Consider the following 20334-nt stretch of genomic DNA (forward strand, 5'->3'; position numbering starts at 1 on the left):
CTGTTTTGAGGGTTTATACTGAAAATATTCATACTAACTGGAAAGGAAGCTTAGGCAAGAGGCAAACCCTCACCCTTCACCACTGTGTCTCCGTTTTTAAACCTCCCTGACCGCTGCCACTGCTTTTCATCCATAGCCAGCTAAAGCTCTTGAATGCTTGCTCGTCTTATCTGCAAAGCATTTTGTACAACAATTTTCATGCCATTAAATGGCAGTTTGCTGCAAATTGGTCAAGGAAAGCTGTAAAAGTCTGCTTTCCTTGACCAATTCCAAAAGTACAAGAATTGGACAAAGCAGGAAAGGCATGACAACAGATGAAGCTGTGGACAGAAATGAAAGGCTGCAGCAATGCAGGTGCATGAAAAAAAGGTTCAGGACTCAGCTTGTGAGTTTTCCGCATAAGCCATAGCACTTGCATGAGTTCTCTGTTTTTGCAGCATCTGGTAATGAGAAACGAAGAGATTATCTGGCTGCCTCTGTGGCGCTCATCTTGCCAAGAAAATCCCCACCCTACAAGAGAAATCCCTGATCCCTGCTAACATGATCAAGATGTGCATATTTTCAGTGCAATAAACAGAACCAAGTTCTGTGTTGGTCAGAGAAACATTTCAGAGGGTGGTCCTCAATTTCTCCTGAAGTAACTTTAAAACACAAGTTAATTAAAAATCAGACCAACAAAATATCCCTAAATTATACTCTTCAGCAGAGAATGACACCTTTCCATTGATTTTTGAAGGATTAAGGCAGAAAAGCGATGTTTATTGATTCTGCTATGAAAAGAACAGAGGTTTTTCAGTGTTTCTTTCCTTTTTCTGGGGTGAAAGTGATATTCTCTCTTTGTGCACCAATGCACAGATTTCCCTCCCTTCCTCAGATGTTCTAGATGTCAAAGCCCACCAGTGCTTGTGCTGAAGTTCGCCCAAGGCGCTTCACACCCACTTTGTCAAATATTCAGGACTGAGAAGGAGAAAGCGTTTATAATTCACAGCATAAGACTTCAGATATCCAGACAAGATATCATCTGTCAGTTGCACAGACCTGAATATCTTCCAAAAATAAAAAAATAAAAAAATTTCAAGGCTGCAAAAGGTGAGTAATTTTATAGAGAGACAAGGGTTCTGTAAGGTAATTTGTCCAACATTACATGCTGGGTAAAGACCATGGCAGACCACTCAGGAAACCCAGTTCTCTTGGCACGTCTGGCAGTACAGATTGTGCTTCCCAGGGAATGCTTGGAGATGAGAATCATTTTACCTTTTTAAATCAAAACAAACCCTCTGAACACCTTTCCCTGGCCCAGACCCATTTCTACTGACAGATGCAAACATTGGAAAACAAAATAAAAACAAAAGATGTTTTCTGTAGGAAATTCCAAACTTAAAACTCAGACATTGTGTACTAATCTTGTTTTCCTTCACAGTTACCCCTTTTGCAGCAGTCATAGGAGCACCAGCAAGGACAAGCCATTTGCAAGCCAAGACAGTAAAGGGGTAGGGAACAAGGAGGAAAAGTCCACCCAAGCCAACTGCTTCTATTATCATCACAAGCGAGGGAGGCTGCAATGCTGATGAGATGGCAGGATGGGTAAACTCTGTTCATCTCCTGTGATGACACTGTACATGACACTGCTAGCACCCGTAGAAGACTGAAAAAATGTGCCCTGTACTGCTCAAAAGCTACACAATATCGAAGCTTCAGAGGGGAAGAAAAAAAATCCACTAGCCTGAATCAGCCATTTAATACTGTTATTCAGGATATATTTTTTAATTCTACCTCTTAGCAGCACACGTGTAACAAACTTCTGGAAATCTACTCCCAGTCCTGGCTTTAGCCTGTTCCTGTTTTGGCATCACGCAAAAAGAAAGAAAAGCTGTCTACGGTTTTGTAGCTTAGTTTAAAAAGATAAATCATAGAATCAACTAGGTTGGAAAAGACCTTTAAGATCATCAAGTCCAACCATTACCCAGGGACTGCCAAGGCCACCACTAAACCATGTCACTAAGGGCCTCATCTACATTTTTTTTAAACACTTCCAGGGACAGTGATCCCCCCCCTTCCCTGCGCAGCCTCTTCCAATACCTGATCACCCTTTCAGTGAAGAAATTCTTCCTAATATCCAATCTAAATCCCCCTGGCACAGCCTGGGGCCATTTCCTCTTGTCCTATTGCTTGTTACTTGGGAGAAGAGACCAGCTACCTCCCTTGCTCTACCCTCATTTCAACTAGTTGTAGAGAGCAGTAAGGTCTTCCCTGAGTCTTCTCCAGACTAAACAACTCCTCAGCTGCTCCTCGTACGACTTACACTCCAGACCCTTTACCATCTCCATTGCTCTTCTCTGGACCCGCTCCAGCAACTCAATATCCCTCTTGTAGTGAGGGACCCAGACTGTACACACTACTCGAGGTGCAGCCTTACCAGTGCTGAGTACAGGGGAATTATTACTCCCCTGGTCCTGCTGACCACACTATTGCTGATACAGAAATGAGCTGCACTGGAAAAAATTCAGGTTCTCTCTCACTGCCAAAACTGCACTAACCTACATCCTGAGCCTACAATCTGAGTTTTGTAGAAATTTTACAAAACTATTTGTCTCTTTGCTTTCAAAGATGCCAAGTAGCTTTCTGAAACTTACTTCAGGGTTTCTCTCCTTTCCAAGCAAATAGATATGAGTTTCAACCTGGGACCTGTAAATAGCATTTTTTGACGTAATTTTGCAACTTCCTGTAAACAAAGCTTTTTACAAGGTTTCATTTCTGAAGTTCATACAATCTGTAACGTACAATAGGTTGAAAAGTCATCCACAAAACAATTAGAGCTGCTGATGTGAAACATTCTTGCCAAATAAAGAGGCTATGAATTTCACCACTTAGAAATGTGACAGATAATTGCAATTATTACAGTAGTAACTTTGCTAAGTTTTAATGCTTTGTCTGTGCTTTTATGAAAAATCTCAACTGAAACAGTAAATTAACATCAGAATAACTTTGCTGATAATCAATTTATTCCAAAGGTGGTATCCCACACAGACTTGTGTGGACACGTATGGAACAGTTGTAAAAAAAAATTAAATAATCAAGGTACAAAAATATCCTAAAGGCTCTTTAAAGCAAATCAAGGCTGAAATGTCAGACAGGTTTCCAGAACCAAAACCCTGTCTTAGTAACCCCAACCCTTTTGAAAGGTAACTTTTAACCTAAATTACAAATTCCACAGAACATGACTGCTCAAGAGTAAGTCAAGAGCTTATTTAGAAACCATCTCAACCACCAACCTAATTCTCCAACTCCCAACACTGTGAATCCCAGGAAATTTAACCAGAAGTTTATAACAGAATGAACAACAGTATAAAACTAGGGGTTTTGCAATACTCTTAACTGTGAGAGGAGCTGTGACAGTGAGATCACCACAACTTTTGCTTCTCCACCTCTCAAGAAATCCAGCAACTATGCATGCCTTTCGTCACAGCTAAGATCAGAAATAAAACCCTACAGCACTCGGTCTCCCTGTCTGTTAAATTATGTATGGGTTGAGCACTCAGAAATCCCATGACTATATGTGGAAGTGCACGGCTGCAAAGAATACTGACACCAAGCAGGGCAAGCCCATCCACCATCCCCAGACAATGCTACCTCCCATATTTCAATCACAACCACTTTCTAGGATATATTCATACCCTGGAAGAAGGATTATAAAGACTCTAAAGAAATAGCAGCATGAAAATAAGAATCCAGAAAAGCAAATCAAGTGGCGACACAAGCTAAATTAGTGACAAACATTTAAAAAGCATAAAAAATTCACAAAGCAAGGACAGGGGAATAACTGAGTTATTCTGACAGCCTTATGCACAGATTTTGTTTTGTTTGACAGGTATAAATAAGTTCTAGCCTCTGACTGAAAGGGAAGAAAAGCTTTCACACTCCATCAAACAAGCCTAAGAAATACGTATTTAAAGAAACTGCCACTAACCCATCTCAGTGTATGTAGTAGAAAATAGCATGTGCTTCACTTTACAGCTAGATTTCAAGAAGTAGGTGTTCAGAAGGAGCTTGGTGTGGAAAAAGAAGCAACCATATAAGGCAATAAAACCAGAATAAAAAGAATGTGTTTTGGTGAGTTGGGCTGACATCTGTTCTTACCACACAAGCCTTGGCAACTTTCGAATTAGGGGAACCTCAGATTACCCTTTCAGCTAGGAAGTAACACACAAAGCAAGGTTCCTCACATGCAAGTCGTGATCAAATTTCTTTATGTACCTGTCTGCTTTCAAAAGCAGGTTAGATGGCAGTTCAAGGAGCTGGTTGTGTTGCACGTCCAGGACCTCCACTTGCGTTCGCTCAAGCCGATCTGGTAGCCTTCCTAACATGTTATGTCCTGCCAGCAGCTTCCGCAAGCTACTATTGTAAAACAACCTGAGAGAAACAAAAAACACCCAAAATGAGAAAAAACTAAACCAGAGAGTTGCTTTGAGAATTTAGGTGTGATATCACAGTTCTCTACAAGAAAGTGATTCAGCCAACTGATTAGCAGACATGGTATTAATTACGCACAGATCCAAGAATATCTTCCCACTCTCCACCAACTTCTTGAAAAGGTTGTTCAGAGACAGGGAAAAGGAGGTTTAAGGATGATTCATGAGTGAAAGCAGTGAGAAAGGGTTATCTTATTGCACTGTGTAAAACATGAATATAGAAGCATGACAGTGAAGGACGTAATTGCTAACAAAGGCTGCACAAAATTGCACATTTTGGGTGGGATCCCCCTAGCTAATGGAAGAACTGCAGGAGTGTGGGTGAAATCACCAGTCACCCCACAAGCTTCATAGTGCTGTGTTCATCATGTGCTGACTCATAATCCAGTGCAATTCCCCACCCCCAATATTCCTTTTCTGTTAATACCAGACTAACATAAAGCCTCCTTTACAGTTCTACAGCGAATGAAATTTATCTAATCGGCTTTACTTTCTTGAGCTTTTACAAGCGATAGATGACCTGGAGTCCCATCCCCCTGCTCCATTTTTCTGGGGGGGTGGGAGGCACACACACACGACTGGGGGAGAAGAGGACAATGTAAAGAGAGAAGACCAAACAGCTGTTTTGATCAAATAGTAAAGCTAAAATTTGTCCTATAAACAACGTAGCAAGGAGTTTAAAATAGTACCTAAAGACCTCAAAGATGGAGCAACTCCTGAATTTGAATGGGAACCATTTTCAGAAAATTAAGAAAAAAAGATAATTCCTCACCTGCCACCTGTCTTACATTGCCACTACTGTACTGTTTAATCTGGTGAGCCTGCGCATCAGGCTGACCTGCTTTAAAGACTCTCAAATTACTCAGCATTAAAGCAAAATCTTCTTCCCTGTTACAATGACCCAAATACACAGAAAGAGCCTCCCTGCCCCTTCCCTACAATACATCAGGTCATTGGATTATTGTGCCAAAATAATCAGTGAAGTATTTTCCCCTTGATAGATACAATCATACTCCGTATCTGTGTGCCAGTGTTAACAGTTATCTCAGTTGGCTGGATTGTCTGCATTACGACCACGGATGCAAGTCAACAGCCAGCTGTATCATTCCAGAGCTCAACACAGGGTGAAAAGACTTAACCATACTGTGATAAATGTATCTATTAAGTTTTCATTATTTAACCATTTTTGTTTCACTCCACTTTAACTTGTAAAAATCTCTCTCAGTTATGGATTTGCCTTTCTATTCTATTGCTTTTCCTGACCAAGACTGGCCAGTATCGTCAACACCAAACATTACGAGAAAAAGTGGAACTGGTTGACAATGTCTCAAAAAAACCATATTACTTATTTGGAGCTTCTTTTGGACAGGTGAGGGCAGTGCCATTTTAAAATAAGCAAAGTTCAAATCATGGCCAAAACCTTAGCAATTAGCTTTTCCATGAAAAAGTATTTGATAAGTAATTCAGAAGAACTGAGTAAGTCTTTGGGGATTTGTTTGTTTGTTTTCTCTAATTTTCCAAGTAACACAAAGCACCAAAGGAACTGGGCTGCCTGAAGAGATTGAACCACCACATTTAACTAAGCAAACACCTGATGAGCCTGGGACACCTAGTTCTCAAGCTGGGTGGTGAACCAGAATGCTGGGATTGCTCTTCCCTATGGGCAGCATTCCCACTTGCCCAACTCCCACTGGATTTTTTTGATGGGATTAAAAGTTCTGAGGACAAGCACATCACTAAGCATCAGCATCTTCTGCGAAAATATGGTTTGGTGAAAGCATTCAACCAATTCCTTTAGCAACTGTTCAAGGCAACAAAATGTTGAATACAAACAGATCTTAAAAAAAAACTCAGACAAAAAGGAATAAAAATCCATACAGACATTTGTTCATTGGTGCCAGAAAGGTCATTCTGTCAACTCTTAACTGAAGCATTTCTATTTTCTTTGGGGAATCCTTGACAACGTCGATTTTATGACACTGAATTTCTCCTGCATAGCTCAAGTACCCTTTTGTCATTTTTTCAGTACTTTTAAAGTAGAAATGACTGCATTATAGACTGGTTTACATTGTTGCCATTTCTTTAATAGGGATAAAGATTGCTACACAGTCCTCTATCTCGACGGCTTCAACTCTTTGTCTTCAAGGATTGTTTTTCTGTTTCAAGAGGCAAATGCACAGAGTGTTAACTGTAGTTTGTTTAGATTAGGTGCAACCTTCAGCCTTCAAGGAAACTGCTGGTCAGTCAAGGTTTGAACTTGTGGTTAGAGTTGCAGGCATCCTCCTAGAAGAGTCCTGCTAGGTTTTCGGAATGCTATTCTGTGTAGAATGAAAAGCACACAGCAGTGCACATGAACACACTTCCTGGGCACGAGTATTCACCTGACACTTAGCAGGAGGTCCATACACCTGAGCCATTTGCATTTCAATCCTGACGCAAGTTTCCCTAAAGCTTTACAGACATTCAAAGCCTATGTTTTGAACCAGGACTTAAAACTGAGCTGAGTTATTAGGAGCTAAGCTATCTAGACACATACTACAAAGAAGAGCTTTCAAAGATAAGTTGTTTCCTGAGGTTAATGATAAGATGGCAGGAGAGACAAGTGGGATGTTGACTGTACCTCATTTAAGCTAATCATTAATCTCCCAAAGATATCCGGTGTGCCTTGATAGTCCTTGCTGTTATGAAGTGCAAATGAAAGGCAAACGAACTTTTGCTCCCCCCACCTTTTGAGTGGGTGCAGTTTCACTTTGTGTGAAAAAACAGAGGGATTAATAGTCTGCATGTTAGCCTGTTAGTTTACTTGTAAATCTCCTCATATTCTTTTCTGCCCACATTTCTGAAATCTATTCTTTCCTCATTTCTGACACTAAAACTGCCAGTTTGCACCATATGGCACATTCACCTGACCCAGACAAAACTATCCTTTTTGGTTTCTGATGCTCCTCCATGCTCTACAGCTCTTTAAAGAAAATATGTAATAGCTTACCACATACTAGCTGTCTACAATCTTCAACGGCTCTGCACATCTCCAGATAATTTCTCCCTTTGTGCCTAATGTTTTCTCCTTTTACTACATCTCTTTTGAAGCATACAGAGCAGCCTGACCAGTATACTCCCTGGAACAGGTCTCTCTAGAAAATAAAAAAACATCTAATAGATGTCATTCATTATTTAAACTCGCTATTTTCCTTCCTGTTCACTTGCTTTCCTAGCATTTGTATTTATGAATTTTAAGTTTAGACTCATGGAAAAGAGATCATCTTGATAGTGAATGCAATTGCTCTACTTGCAGGAGTTTGCTTCCTTGATAAGGTTTTACCCTCTCAACCCTTTATCCCTCAAACGGCACTGTGAACTGGAGTCTCTAGGCTCCAGTCAAACGAGTTACAATTTCTGTATCTCTGTCATGCAAAGATACGGCTGTAAATATTTAATATTCAGTATTAAAAATGAAGGCTGTTCTGCCTGAACAGCCACATGAACAGCTTCAAAACTTCTACATGGAGTTCAAAGGCACTGCTTTCTTTGCATGAAAGTAAAAGAAGAAAGGCTGGGTGGAAGCTTAAGGCATGATGACATCCCACAAGGTAAAAATAAAATCAAACAAAAGATAAAACGGCCTGACAGTCACTGGAACAAGCTAAACACTGAATCAGCAATTATTTCTGAATTGCTTATCCTGTTCCACATTGTGCAACTGGTCTGCAAGACTCACCGGGCAGGCAGCTCACGTATCTGGTTATGGCCAACATCCAACACTTCCAGTTTCCTACTGTCACACACCCACTCAGGCAGGTTTTCCAGGTGATTCCTATGAATAAAGAACAAAGAGGTGTAACTAAACGATAATCAAGATGTAAAGGCTATTAATAATATAGCCTTAAGAGAGACTCAGATACCTGCAGGAAACAGGTTTGCTACATAGTATGTTTCCTATGAGATTGTTATCAGCTCTCCTTCTCTAAGGGCATTAACAGTGCAGTAAGGTCGAGTGAGGAGGCAAGAAAGCTAACAGCATTATTATCTCGCTAGATGTGCAGCCACTAAGAAAATGAAAAAAGCTGCTTCCAAATTATTGGGGAAGAAGTATTCAGAGTATCAAGGGTACTGAGGTTGAAAAAGTCCATGGACAAGAAAATTTGTGAGATACTCCTCAGAAAATATTCACACCCTACACAGTTAAAACACCTCTTCGATCCCCCATAAATTCAACCCTGAAACCCTTCTACCACTCTTCAGCTGTCTCACTGAATAGAGCAAAATCTTTTTAGTGTGTATCTTAGAAGTTGTTTTCCTTTTCTTGCATTTGTCTTCACAGAAACTAACCCTTCTGAAAATTAAGCTCTTAGAGGCAAGTTTTTCCAAATATTGCACAGAAAACATACCCATGTATCCTGCCTTAGAGACAAAAACTAGCAGCACAAAATGCATGGAGGAGATTGTGTGCATGCGCATTCACATAACCACTACTTGACTTAGCATACACAATGCAAAACTGGGCATGCAATAATATTCAAGCACTCAGACTTGAAGTTTGGAAATAGGACCCTTAACACAGCATGAACATAAACCAATGTTTATGTTCATTCACATACTTTCATCCTATAGTTTATTCATGCAATAGCCTTTAACCAAAATATGTGATAGCATCCCAACCCCTCTTATCCTCGGATAACTTCCTTTTTGGTCTCGGATTTCCCTAATTTCAAGTGAGCCAAGAAGCTGAAGATGCTCTGCCTGCTTAGTTAGCATGCCATCATTGAACTGCAGCACAAAAAGGGGTTTGTGATCAGAATCATGCATTCTACACCAATTTCATTTACAGCTAAATGGAGAACACAGCTTTACAAAGAATGCTTTTCAATAAATCACACTTATTTAGTCGCACCTGTGTTACATTTAGGTGCACAATGCAAATAACTAACTCATGGTTGATGAAACTTAGAAGTTGATGGCCACTTGCCCAGGTTAACTCACTAATTGTTACAATCACCCTGAACAGCTTAAAAGTGCTTTAAGCATGCTTTAAGCATGCTTTTTAATTAATGAGATTATCCCTTCAATGGTGCAGATGAGTAATTCCTTAAATAAGACAGACATCAAGCACATTTATAAAGTATTTTCCTGGTTCAGTCCTTAAATTGTGAAACAAACTAACACACTTCTTTTCCCATTTCTTTCCTTATCCCATCTCCCTTAACAGGTGAGATTTATGGATGTATTTAAATGGCAACTGCAGACATTCCTACAGCAGCCATGGTGCAAAGAACAACCATGACTTGCAGGAGTTGCTAAACTGAGAAGTAAACTATCACACCATTACACCTATGCTGGGCTTATGACTGACATATCCAGAAAGTAACTTCTGTACATGTCTCTCACTGGTGCACATTTGAATCATTATGTTATATCTCTATAAGATAGGAAATCATTAAATTAGGGAAACTTTTCCTTTAACTATAAAGGTATGTTTTACTTTTGGTACTAAAAAACCAGAAAAATAAATCTATAAAAAGGAAACAGGTAAGAACTGCCCAGCAGAAAAAAGCCCATCCTCTAACTATGAAAATCATTCCTACATCTCAAGGCCAAATTCCTGTCATTCTTCCATAAGCCTAATCTGATATAAATGTACCTATAAATGTGTATTTAACAGGCCCAAGAAAAAGTATACTCTTACCTAGAAATATCCATATAAGCCAGGCAATTAGGAACTGGATACACATCAAGGTGAGCAAGTTCTAGGAGAAAAAATATATTTAAGAAAAAATAGTGAGAAAGATTTGCACGTAAATGGCTGTTCCACGTGAGTTAGTTTAAGCAGCTAACACCCAGAGACTTCAGACCAAGTCAGTAACCTAAAAAACTTCTGAGGATCTGGACCTTTGTGAACTGAATTTTCTTTCTTTATTATGTGTAAGTACATCTGCTATATTATACTGTACTTGCTACGACACACTGCGTAACTGATCAGTGAGGAGAAACCAGAGGATTTTAAAAGTTTCATGCCAAATTCTCATTTTTCCATTTCTGTCCCAGAGCTGTAACTTCACCTCCGCCATCCTCTGCCCAGAATAGTCAGTCACAAACCTGCTCTACGTTTTTCACTGGTCAGTGAAAATGGCACAGGCATGGGAAGGGAGATTTCCCAGTCTGGAACAGCAAGCTACAGAATACCGCAGGGTCCCCCAGGTCATGGCAAGATCCAGAGTATTTTTCAACAGATTACATGTGCCTTGGCATGCCTGTGGATTTCCTGGTTTCAGGCAGCCTTAAAGACCTTTCACAGCACCTCAACTACTGGTAGCAATGTTATATTTTGATTGCTTTAGTAATCTAAGGTTTTTAGGTAGCCAGTGCTTAGCATTAGGGTTGAAACAAAACCAGCAGACATTTATTTAAGCCTACAGGAAATCCACTAATGTGAACGTGCAAGAAGCATAATCGTTGCTTTGGAATATGAGACTAAAACAAAGTGGCTGAGGATGCAAAGAGAGGACAGCCAGGAGAAACATCAAGACCAAATAGGCAGGTGATTGCAAGACATGAGCTGACTTGGGTTCTCAGCCCTAATTGCACAGCACATGCTCAGATTATGTTAACTTTTCTCAGCTACAATGATCCTGGCATAAATACTTAACGAAGGCACAGGCTTGGATATCATGAAGATGACAGCCTTTTAAAGGCAGTTCAGAATGCTCATCAAATTCGTGGGTCTCCGAGCCTGCATTTTGTTTATTCCATACCAAACTACTCCAAAAAATAATAATGGTAGTGAAAACTGAGGTTTTTAAGTAATGGCAGCTTAGTAGCAGCAGCTTCTAGAGACAGATCAAACAAATCCCATTCATGGAACACACAAGTTATTCAACTGGAAAAGCCTCCATTACTTTTATTATCAAATACAAATGAAGCTACTCAGCTTTTGTAGCTTTCCGGCCAGAGTAAGCAGCTAGAGGCAACAGCAAAAATGCATGTTGTTTTAGCTTGTCTTACAAACGGCCACTTCTTCAAAAATTCCCAACTCCGGGGAGAAGCAATAAATGCCTTATTTACCTTAGTAAAGCAACACATTAACACAACACAAATACTGACAACTTCAAGACCCCTCCTGGCTGATACAGAGACGAATTTCAGCCCAAATGCTAAGTTTTTCACAGTTTTCACACCTCTAAAGCAGTAGCTAAGTGTTATTCGGAAGTCACTTCTGAAGGTCACAACTGACACAGCACACGTGAAACCCTTTTATCCAAGTCTCATGTCCAGAGCCTCCTGATTCCTCCCGATTACATGCACTCCGATATATGCACTGCTCTCCACAAGCATCCCACAGAGAACCAGGCACAAATCCTGCCCTGAAAATGCACTTACCATTTGAGGAAGCGTACAGCGCTTTGAGAAAATATCCACTGATTTTGAGGGTTACCAGTTGATTTCGTTCACAGTGTAACACTTCAACGTTGTTAAAAACTGTTGCATCCAGCTCCCCAAGTTTGTTGTCTCTCAGATCCAGTTGGGTCACATGATGCAGAAAATCTACTTCACCGGCTTCCAATCTCCTAATTGAATTCAATCTTGCAGACAAAAGAAAGGAGATTAAGTATAGTTACACAGCAGGCTCCTGCTGACAAAACAATGCTCACTCTACAAGTAGCTGCATGGAATTAAAATAGCATGCCTCCAGGTTCATCATCAAGGTTAATTTAAATATATTCCCCTTCGTTATGGTACTTTAAAAGCAGGATGGATCCTCTCACTTGTTTTATCCATCATGACAATGGAATGATGACACCAAGTTCCTTTCAAAACTACTTTGAAAACTACTGACAAAAAGCTCTGCAAAAAGGTGCGTTACTATTATTGTGTCTATAAAAATAAAAGACGATCTGGCTGTTATTTGTGCCCAACAGTTTGGAAAAGAACAAAATCTCTACAGATCCTGCTGGCCTATCAGGAACATCTGCTGGAACAGCCTGGCACATACAAGTAACCTACAGATATTGGAGTCTCCTGTCTTACTGAAAGGCCAAATTGAGATTTATGAATTCCCATATATTCGCCTCTCACATCATCCTGTTCCACAGCAAGCAAATTCAGAGACCTGAAAATGGGTGTATAAAGTAAACAAAGCAAAAACCCAAGACAAGTGGGTCTGTCAAACAAAGAGTACAGGTTTTATCACATCTTCACTGCAGTGCACTGCCATTGCCAGTGCTCAGCAACTTCTGCAGAAGTTTCAACTTATGATATTATCTATAACCCTGCAATGTTTGAGACTTGCAAGCACTCCAAAGTGTTCAGTTTCAAATTCCCAGCTCTGATCAGAACACTAAAATCATTTTAGTAACCTCTGCTGGCCCATTAAGCCTCCCTTACTGAGGATAAGGGCAAACACCTACAGTTCTACTGTTGCTCTTGCTTTCTAAGAGTTTCCCTTTGTGTAACAGTTGTGTTTGCAGATTAGCTACATTTTCCAGGTGAAAGAAAATGGGTACTATTTCCCCGGCAATGCCACAGCCTTTTTCCATTTTCCATTTACAAACAGTGCTTCCTTCTGATTTCACTTAAGCAAAGCCCTTCACTGTGCAGCAAGTACAGTTTATGAACGTCTTTGACGTTTGCTATTCCAGGTAGTGTTACCAAGAACCAACATTCACTGCTCAACAGACAATGAGAGGGCTGAAACTGCACCACTGGAACTCAAGGGCAGCTCAGCCACAGCATCCCTACTCTGAGTCCTATTTATTTACTTTTAGCATACATAAACACACAGGCATATTTTAACCCCACCATAAATGCTTCAGAATTCATCCATCTATTTTAGCTGTTTTCTTAACTTACGCTGCCGCTTCCTTGATGGCCAAGTCTGACAGCTACATAACAGTACAGTACATTAAATATTTGCTTGAACAGCTTAATTAAACAGTTCCAAAATTCATCACTATTTGGACCTCATGGTCCAGGCTCTGAACTGTGCCTTGCTCAGTTGATTGCAGAAGACCATAAGAATAAAGAACCACCTCATTTTAGGGCCATTTGTAGTAAGGATCTGTTTAGGCTCTGTGAAGGTATCAATAAAATATTGTTACTCATGTTAGACTACGCTTCTTAACATACCAAGCAATATTAAAGTATCTATTTTTGTTCTTCCACCTTCACTGCCCTTTCCTTCATCTCATGCACCTGTAACATTTCAGACAACAGCTTTTTAGGTCAGGGACTATCATTTACATTGTATTAACACTGCAGCAACAAGAACTGCAGAAATCACCAGAGTCCTATACAGTCTTGTTTAATCTTTCAGTGTAAATATTAATTAATATTAAATATTAATTTCATTTTCCTATTGATCCTCCCTAAATACTACCTTATCGTCAAAGAGGAGTGCTAAGTCATAGCAAGTGCTGTCAGTTTGTGATACCACCAGAAACACAGTCCTACGGACGAACCCAAGAGATCCGCACCCAGGGGCTATTCTGACAGCCGAGGAGGAACTGTTTCAACACCAGTGACTGACATCCACTTAGTCTTCCCCTTTTCCAAATACCTACCTTAGATCCACATGTTTAATATGAGGCATCTTTTTTAACACCTGTAGGTTCAGGGTATCCATGCAGTTTCCTGACATACAGAGCTTATCCATGGCAGTCAGCTTCTCCAGCACCCCTGGAATGTCGGTGAACTCATTGAAGGACAGACTCACATAGCTGAGTTGATGCATATGCTCCAACTCATCAGGAAGGGACTGGAGAAAGTTGCCATCTAGCAAAAATGTCTGCAAGCTATTAAAAACAGGGGTGAGGAAGGGAAAGTGAAGAAAGTGAGTGACCTGATAAATCACATTTCTTTCCTATGAACACATAAATCTGCTGAAGTTAGTGTGACATAAATACACAAAAGGGCAGAAGAAAGAAAATTATTAAGGAATAACACTAACATCTGCTGCAGAAGATATTGAACAAATAATTTAAAAGCCTTGGCAACTATGACATAGGCTGCATTAAGACACTTTTATATTCAAACATTGGATCATAGAATGGCTTGGGTTAGAAGGAACTTTAAAGCTCATCTAGTTCCAACCCCCTGCCAGGGGCAGGGACACCTTCCACTAGTCCAGGTGCTCAAAGACCCATCCAACCTGGCCTTGAACACTGCCAGAAATGAGCAGCCACAGCTTTTTCGGGCAACCTGTGCCAGTGTCTCACCATCTTCACAAATCCTTGTATCTAATCTAAATCTATCCTCTTTCAGTTTAAAATGAAACTTGTACTATCACTACGTGCTCTTATAAAAAGTCCCTCTCTAGCTTTCTTCTAGGCCCCCTTTAGGTACTGGAACGAACTCCAGAATTGCAACTTGTGTGATGGCTGAAGCAGATAAGCAAGGAGTTGTAAGGATTTTCTTCACCAAGTACCATGACCCTTGTATCAAATGCTGGGAACTGGAAGAGCTTTGACACACAAAGTGTGCTCCCCCTCCATCCACAGCTCACAACTGCTTTCATACAGATCTACAAGCCAATCTCCTCTAACAAAACCTGGTAAGTTCAAACTGTTTCTCATAGCAAGGTTCTTTACAGAGTATCACGAAACTGCTTGTTGCCTTTATTATTAGGCTGTCCACAGTAAGTTTTAATAAAGTACTTGCTTGTGCATCTCGCCTACAACTGCTGGAACACTTCTGAGGGCATTGCAGGACACGTTGAGCTCAGTCAGGGTTGGGATGCTGCAGACTGCCAGTGGGAAGTCTCCTAAATTATTATTGGAAAGGTTAAGGCTCTTCAACTTGGTGAATCTACAATGAGATAAGAAAAAATAAAAATAATAAAGGAGACAAATAAATGGAGCATAAACCACTCCAAGTTACCTTGTAATAATTAATACAAGGTAAGTTTCGTTATGTAAATGCAAGTCCCATGCATTTTTAGTTTATGTACTCAGAACAATCATGGAAACTATTAGACACTCAAGTTCAACACCAGTAGCAAGAGTTCACCCACATGATGCTGGCATAGAGAAAGAGGACCCCCTGAACAACACTAAATATATTTTCCTGTAACAAAACCCTTGCCATCCTTATGATATATATCATTTCTTCTGTAGCATCATACCCTGTAGTAAAGGATTGCTGATTTTCTGAACACATTTCTTGCTATAAGACTACCCTAGTGACGCTGGTTACAAGGTGCAGGCAATTCTCAGCCTATCTGAACAATAAATTTTGTGGTGCAGCTCAGCTCCATTCATGTGAGTAGATACTGCCTTTCAACCAGAAATTCTCATTAGAAAAGGCTGGTTTGAATACAACTGGGAAATGTGCTGAATTAAAGCAGAATTTAGCAAAACTTCACTAATGACAGAGGCAAATTCTTATGCTCTTGACTAAGTATGATGTTACAGCTCATGCAGATTTCATAATTCTGTCCTTCACATGCCACGGTACTCTTAAAAGCCCCTTGGTTTATCACATCAGCAAATGAAGCAACTTGCATGTGCTTGCCTTAGTAAAGATGACCAAGACTGAACAAAAAAAAACCAAGACGGGGACAATCCAATTAGCCAGCCTGCATGCTCAGCAACATTATTATCGTTGCCTAACAACCACTGGGAGGTATGCCTAAAGACAAGTAAAAGGATGAATGGAAAGGTCTCTGTCAGATTCCGATAGATGGGAGGAAGTTTCTTTTCTGGCATTTTATTTGGACTTCATTTTCCCTTCGTTAAGCCTCAAGTCCTTTATTTGTGCAAGCAGGCCTTTATATAGATGGAAGCGAAACTGCACCTATGAATATTGCTATTTCACATGAAAGTAATATCTGACAGCATGTGCCAGTGTATCCATACATAGCCTCTGCACTGGCCCAGCACATTCTTACCTCAAAACACTTTGTCCTCCCCCAACCAGAAAACATGGACAGAAAATGCGTCAACCATTGAAAGGTTAAAGAGTTTAACACCAAAAGGCTCTTAAAAATCCTTACCAGCTACTGCAATCAACTGGCACACACTTTATTATTACCTAAATCAAACTCATGTCACTGACTAAAACTCAACATGAAAATGTAAGTAGCACCTTTGTGTCGTATTTCAGTGGGGGCTGTAAGTGAAGTATGGATTTTGCCACAGAAGACAGGCCATGAACACACTGAAAGTTTATAGAGGCTCGCAGCGAGCAAGGGAATGCTGTGCTCTCTTATTGGTATTTTGGTGCAAAGATGGCAGAATCAAGGGAAAAAAAAAGAAGAAAAGGAAAAGTCATGGCCAGAGTTATCACTGATTTCGAACACACTGTGCCATGCTTGAGGCAGAAGAAGTTTGGAACAGAGTTAGATGGAGACTAAATGAAATCTTGCAATCAAATTACTGCTGCAGGGGAAAATACTACCGTGCAGGAACAATGACTAATGTATCTCTAGAGGGAGAACTGTGAAATAAAAAGGAGCTAGGGTAAGCTAGCTGATGTTAATAAGGGCTGCTAGCCAGAAAAAAATAAAACCTATTTTAAACACTATACCTTCATAATCTTCTATTTTGAGACAAAGGGCTTAAAAATCTTGAACTTAGAACTGAAATGCACAATCCTGCATTTATCTTGAAGATAACTGTAGATTTACACCACAGATATACTGCTTTGAAATTCCGGGTGATTCTGTGGTGGAACAGCTGTCCCACATCTTCCTCAAAGTCAACTGCTAATACGAACAAGAGTGCTCTAAGTAGCAGACTTCCAGAGCCTTTAGAAGTTACTTCCCTCTCCCCCACCGAGTATTTAGGTAAGTGCAAAAATAGTGGTGAAGATAGGAAGATTAAGTCAAATAACTAAGCTGCTGGAGAAACATCAGAATGAAACCATTCCAATTTTCACATAAAAAAAAAAAATTAACAGGTGAAAATTACAATCTACTACATGACCTAAAATACAATCTTGAAACAAATTTACAGCAAATCAAGCTGATACACAGAGGAAAGATGACCAAGGCGTGGGGTGTGTAATTGTCCTAGGTCAAAAGCAAGGGAGGGGGGAGAATCACCTCACACACCCCCTCCCTCCCCATGCCCAAAGTATCTGCTGGATCACATCTCTACTACCCTAATGTATGTTTTAGTGAGTGCTTATTAAGGGTTTTCTGTGAGTAAATCTAATTACTAAGGACAGACACCAAACTGGTTAACAGGGGTATATAGTATGTAAGATAAGATTAGTAGTACATCCAGTGGATATACTCACATATATCCAGTGGATATACTCCTACAGAAGCTGAAAATGCACACAGAAATGTATGTCAAATAATCCAGAAAGGAGAATTCATTGTTTAATCGCCTTTAAAGAAAGGCTGAAAGACAGATACCATAAGCTTCATTCAAGGTAAGAGATTAATTTAAGTCAACTGGCAGGAAAGATGTATTTTCTTCCTTCTTTGTAAACGTGTTCATTTACAAAATGCTAGTAGAGAATATTACTAAGCCAAACTAGCAGGCATTTGCTTAAAGTTAAGATCTAAGTCTGCCTCCTGTCTTTGGCCACTCCCCACCATCCACATCACAAATGGGTCGGTGAGCTTCCATTATTGAGCACTGCCATAGTCCGTATTTAAAATGCTGAATTGTTTATATTGCTTCTTATATCTAGATAGACTTACAGTCAGTAACACTCGTAACATCAACATAAATAAGGTAGAAGTATTTTACAGACTCAAGTTTTTTGTTGCTGCTGAGCTTGCAGTGTTGGGCTTAAGATAGATTTTACCAAGCAGTATCTTTGTTGTGTTCTCACACCCGAATCTTTACTCCTACCAAAACCATGGGCACACATTGATGCTGTCCCCATGGCAGTGCTAGAAAGAAAAAGCACAGCATTGCTTGTTTGAGGCATGACAGTGTAATAATCTCGTATCGAATCCATACATATGCTTTCCTTCCTCTTCTCCCTCCTTCCCTGGTTCTAGACTTTTATCTGTTAAAAAAGTCAACCTGAAGAACAGCTTCTCTCAACACTCTACATTCAGTTAGCTTAGTAAGCTTTCTATTATAATGACCAATATATGAACACTCACTTCTCTGACTAAAAATAGTCCTACTTTAAGCTAGAGCAAAATGTTGACACGTCAACCCCTGGGTTTCAACATGCAGTATGACTGAACACTAATTGCCATAATTGAGCCAAAAAATGCTCACTTAATCCTCAAGCTGCCGTATCAAGAGTGGCTTTAGTTTGACATACGCAAAATGAGGAGAGGGACTAACAAGAGAAGTTTGTATCACAGCAAAGCAATGAACTGACATGCTAATTTCAAATTCAGATCTGCCCGATGTGCACAGCACAGGAATTTCCATTACACAGTGCAGCATTTGTGTTCCACTATGGCTGGAGTGGGGGGATTAGTATATTCGAATTGGCCATACACCATCATTGAAATGCAGCTACAACAGACATGTCTGACAAAGCCACTCATGCCCTATGCTTACCAAAAGCAATTAAAAAGCAGTATTTTACTACACCCAAAATAGAAGACATGGCTTACTAAAGGAGTCAGTTTAAAGAAAATAATCACTTGCCCAATACTTTCTCCACTATTTTTTTTGGCTGCCTCATGCCTATGCTGTGGTTCCAGTTGAACATCATTTCAAGTAACAGCACAACTGCCCCTTGGCTTCAGTACCATTTCCGAGCAGATCACTTGCCTAGCAGCATTGTGATGAGCGCTGAAACTCAACTACAACTTGCCACCTTCATGAAAGCCTGCTATTTTGGCCAACAACTTAATCATGAAGAGAATTTCCATTTAAACCTGACACACCAATTTCCTCCTTGGAAATAAAAGGACCAATTTACTGGGGTTTTTTTGCAGTTGCATCAGATTCCCCATCCACAGCTTTACTGCCCAAGGGAGCAGCTAGCCTAGCACCTGACATACTGTCATAGCACTTCCCTTCCCAGCATGGTGGTGTTGTGAAAACCTTAAGTTAGTTAAAATGAACCATTCCAGCCCTCTTGCCCTGCTAAATTTGTTAAGAGATTCACTTGGATGCTGCAGGTGAAGGCGTTGCCTACCTGAAGTTAACAGCAGTGCTCACTAGCCTGGGGACATTAGAGTTTTCGATAGATAACATAGGAGCAGCTCTGCTGGTGTTTTCCACTCTATTTCTCTCTGTAAGACTCCTGTTCACCAAGTAACTTGTGTCATACCACAAAAAAAAACAGATGGAGTAAAGGCACCTCAGGAAAGAGGGTCACTTAGTCTGAGGGTGAAATTTGACTCTGGTTAAGTCAGAAGAAACTTGAATAAATTCACCATTAATTATCAATTTCTCCATTAGATAAATGAATAAATGAAAACATAGTTTTGTTCCTTCTTTTCTTAAACCTCAAGGGGAGAAGAGGGGGCGGAAAGAAAGAATAAAGCAGACTGATAGCCGCAGTTTTGGTATCTTCACTACCCTTTACGCCAACACACCAGGAACAGTCATCCCGATATTTCTCCCCTCTATGTGCAATTAAACCTATAAAAGGCAAAACAATTCTGGAATACAGACTTGAGTCTATATGCCAAAATTAAGTGCTAGATTATACTGAAGAGGAAAAAAAAATAAAAAAAGAAAGAAGAAAACAGACTGCACTGCACAAAAAAGAATAACCTTAAACCTAGGCAGTTATTTTTCAAAATATACAAACAATCAAAGATGTTAAGTCAAATTCATACTACCTCCAAACTTAAGACATTCAATAAAGCTTTTATCCTATTACATAGTTGGTAAAAAGTCCATAAAGACAAGACAAACCAAAAAGTATATTCTGTTAGTGGAAATGAACTGAACCCACTGTACTTCTCAGTTCTCCATTTCTGCATGTACCTAGTGCACAC

General features: G+C 40.0%; 1 protein-coding gene across 1 annotated transcript in view; it reads right to left on the reverse strand.

Moving 5' to 3' along the window:
* Positions 1 to 20334, reverse strand: part of PHLPP1 (PH domain and leucine rich repeat protein phosphatase 1) — a 67390-nt gene that overhangs the window by 22445 nt on the left and 24611 nt on the right. The window contains exons 5-10 of the mRNA XM_010014284.1: positions 15120 to 15266; positions 14024 to 14254; positions 11844 to 12046; positions 10153 to 10213; positions 8188 to 8283; positions 4255 to 4410 (exon numbers count right to left, since the gene is read on the reverse strand). Of these exons, the coding sequence (XP_010012586.1) occupies positions 4255 to 4410; positions 8188 to 8283; positions 10153 to 10213; positions 11844 to 12046; positions 14024 to 14254; positions 15120 to 15266 (894 nt within the window). The remainder of the gene's footprint in view (positions 1 to 4254; positions 4411 to 8187; positions 8284 to 10152; positions 10214 to 11843; positions 12047 to 14023; positions 14255 to 15119; positions 15267 to 20334) is intronic.

Source organism: Nestor notabilis, unplaced genomic scaffold, assembly GCF_000696875.1.
Source record: "Nestor notabilis isolate BGI_N333 unplaced genomic scaffold, ASM69687v1 scaffold11705, whole genome shotgun sequence".
Classification (NCBI taxonomy): Eukaryota; Metazoa; Chordata; class Aves; order Psittaciformes; family Psittacidae; genus Nestor; species Nestor notabilis.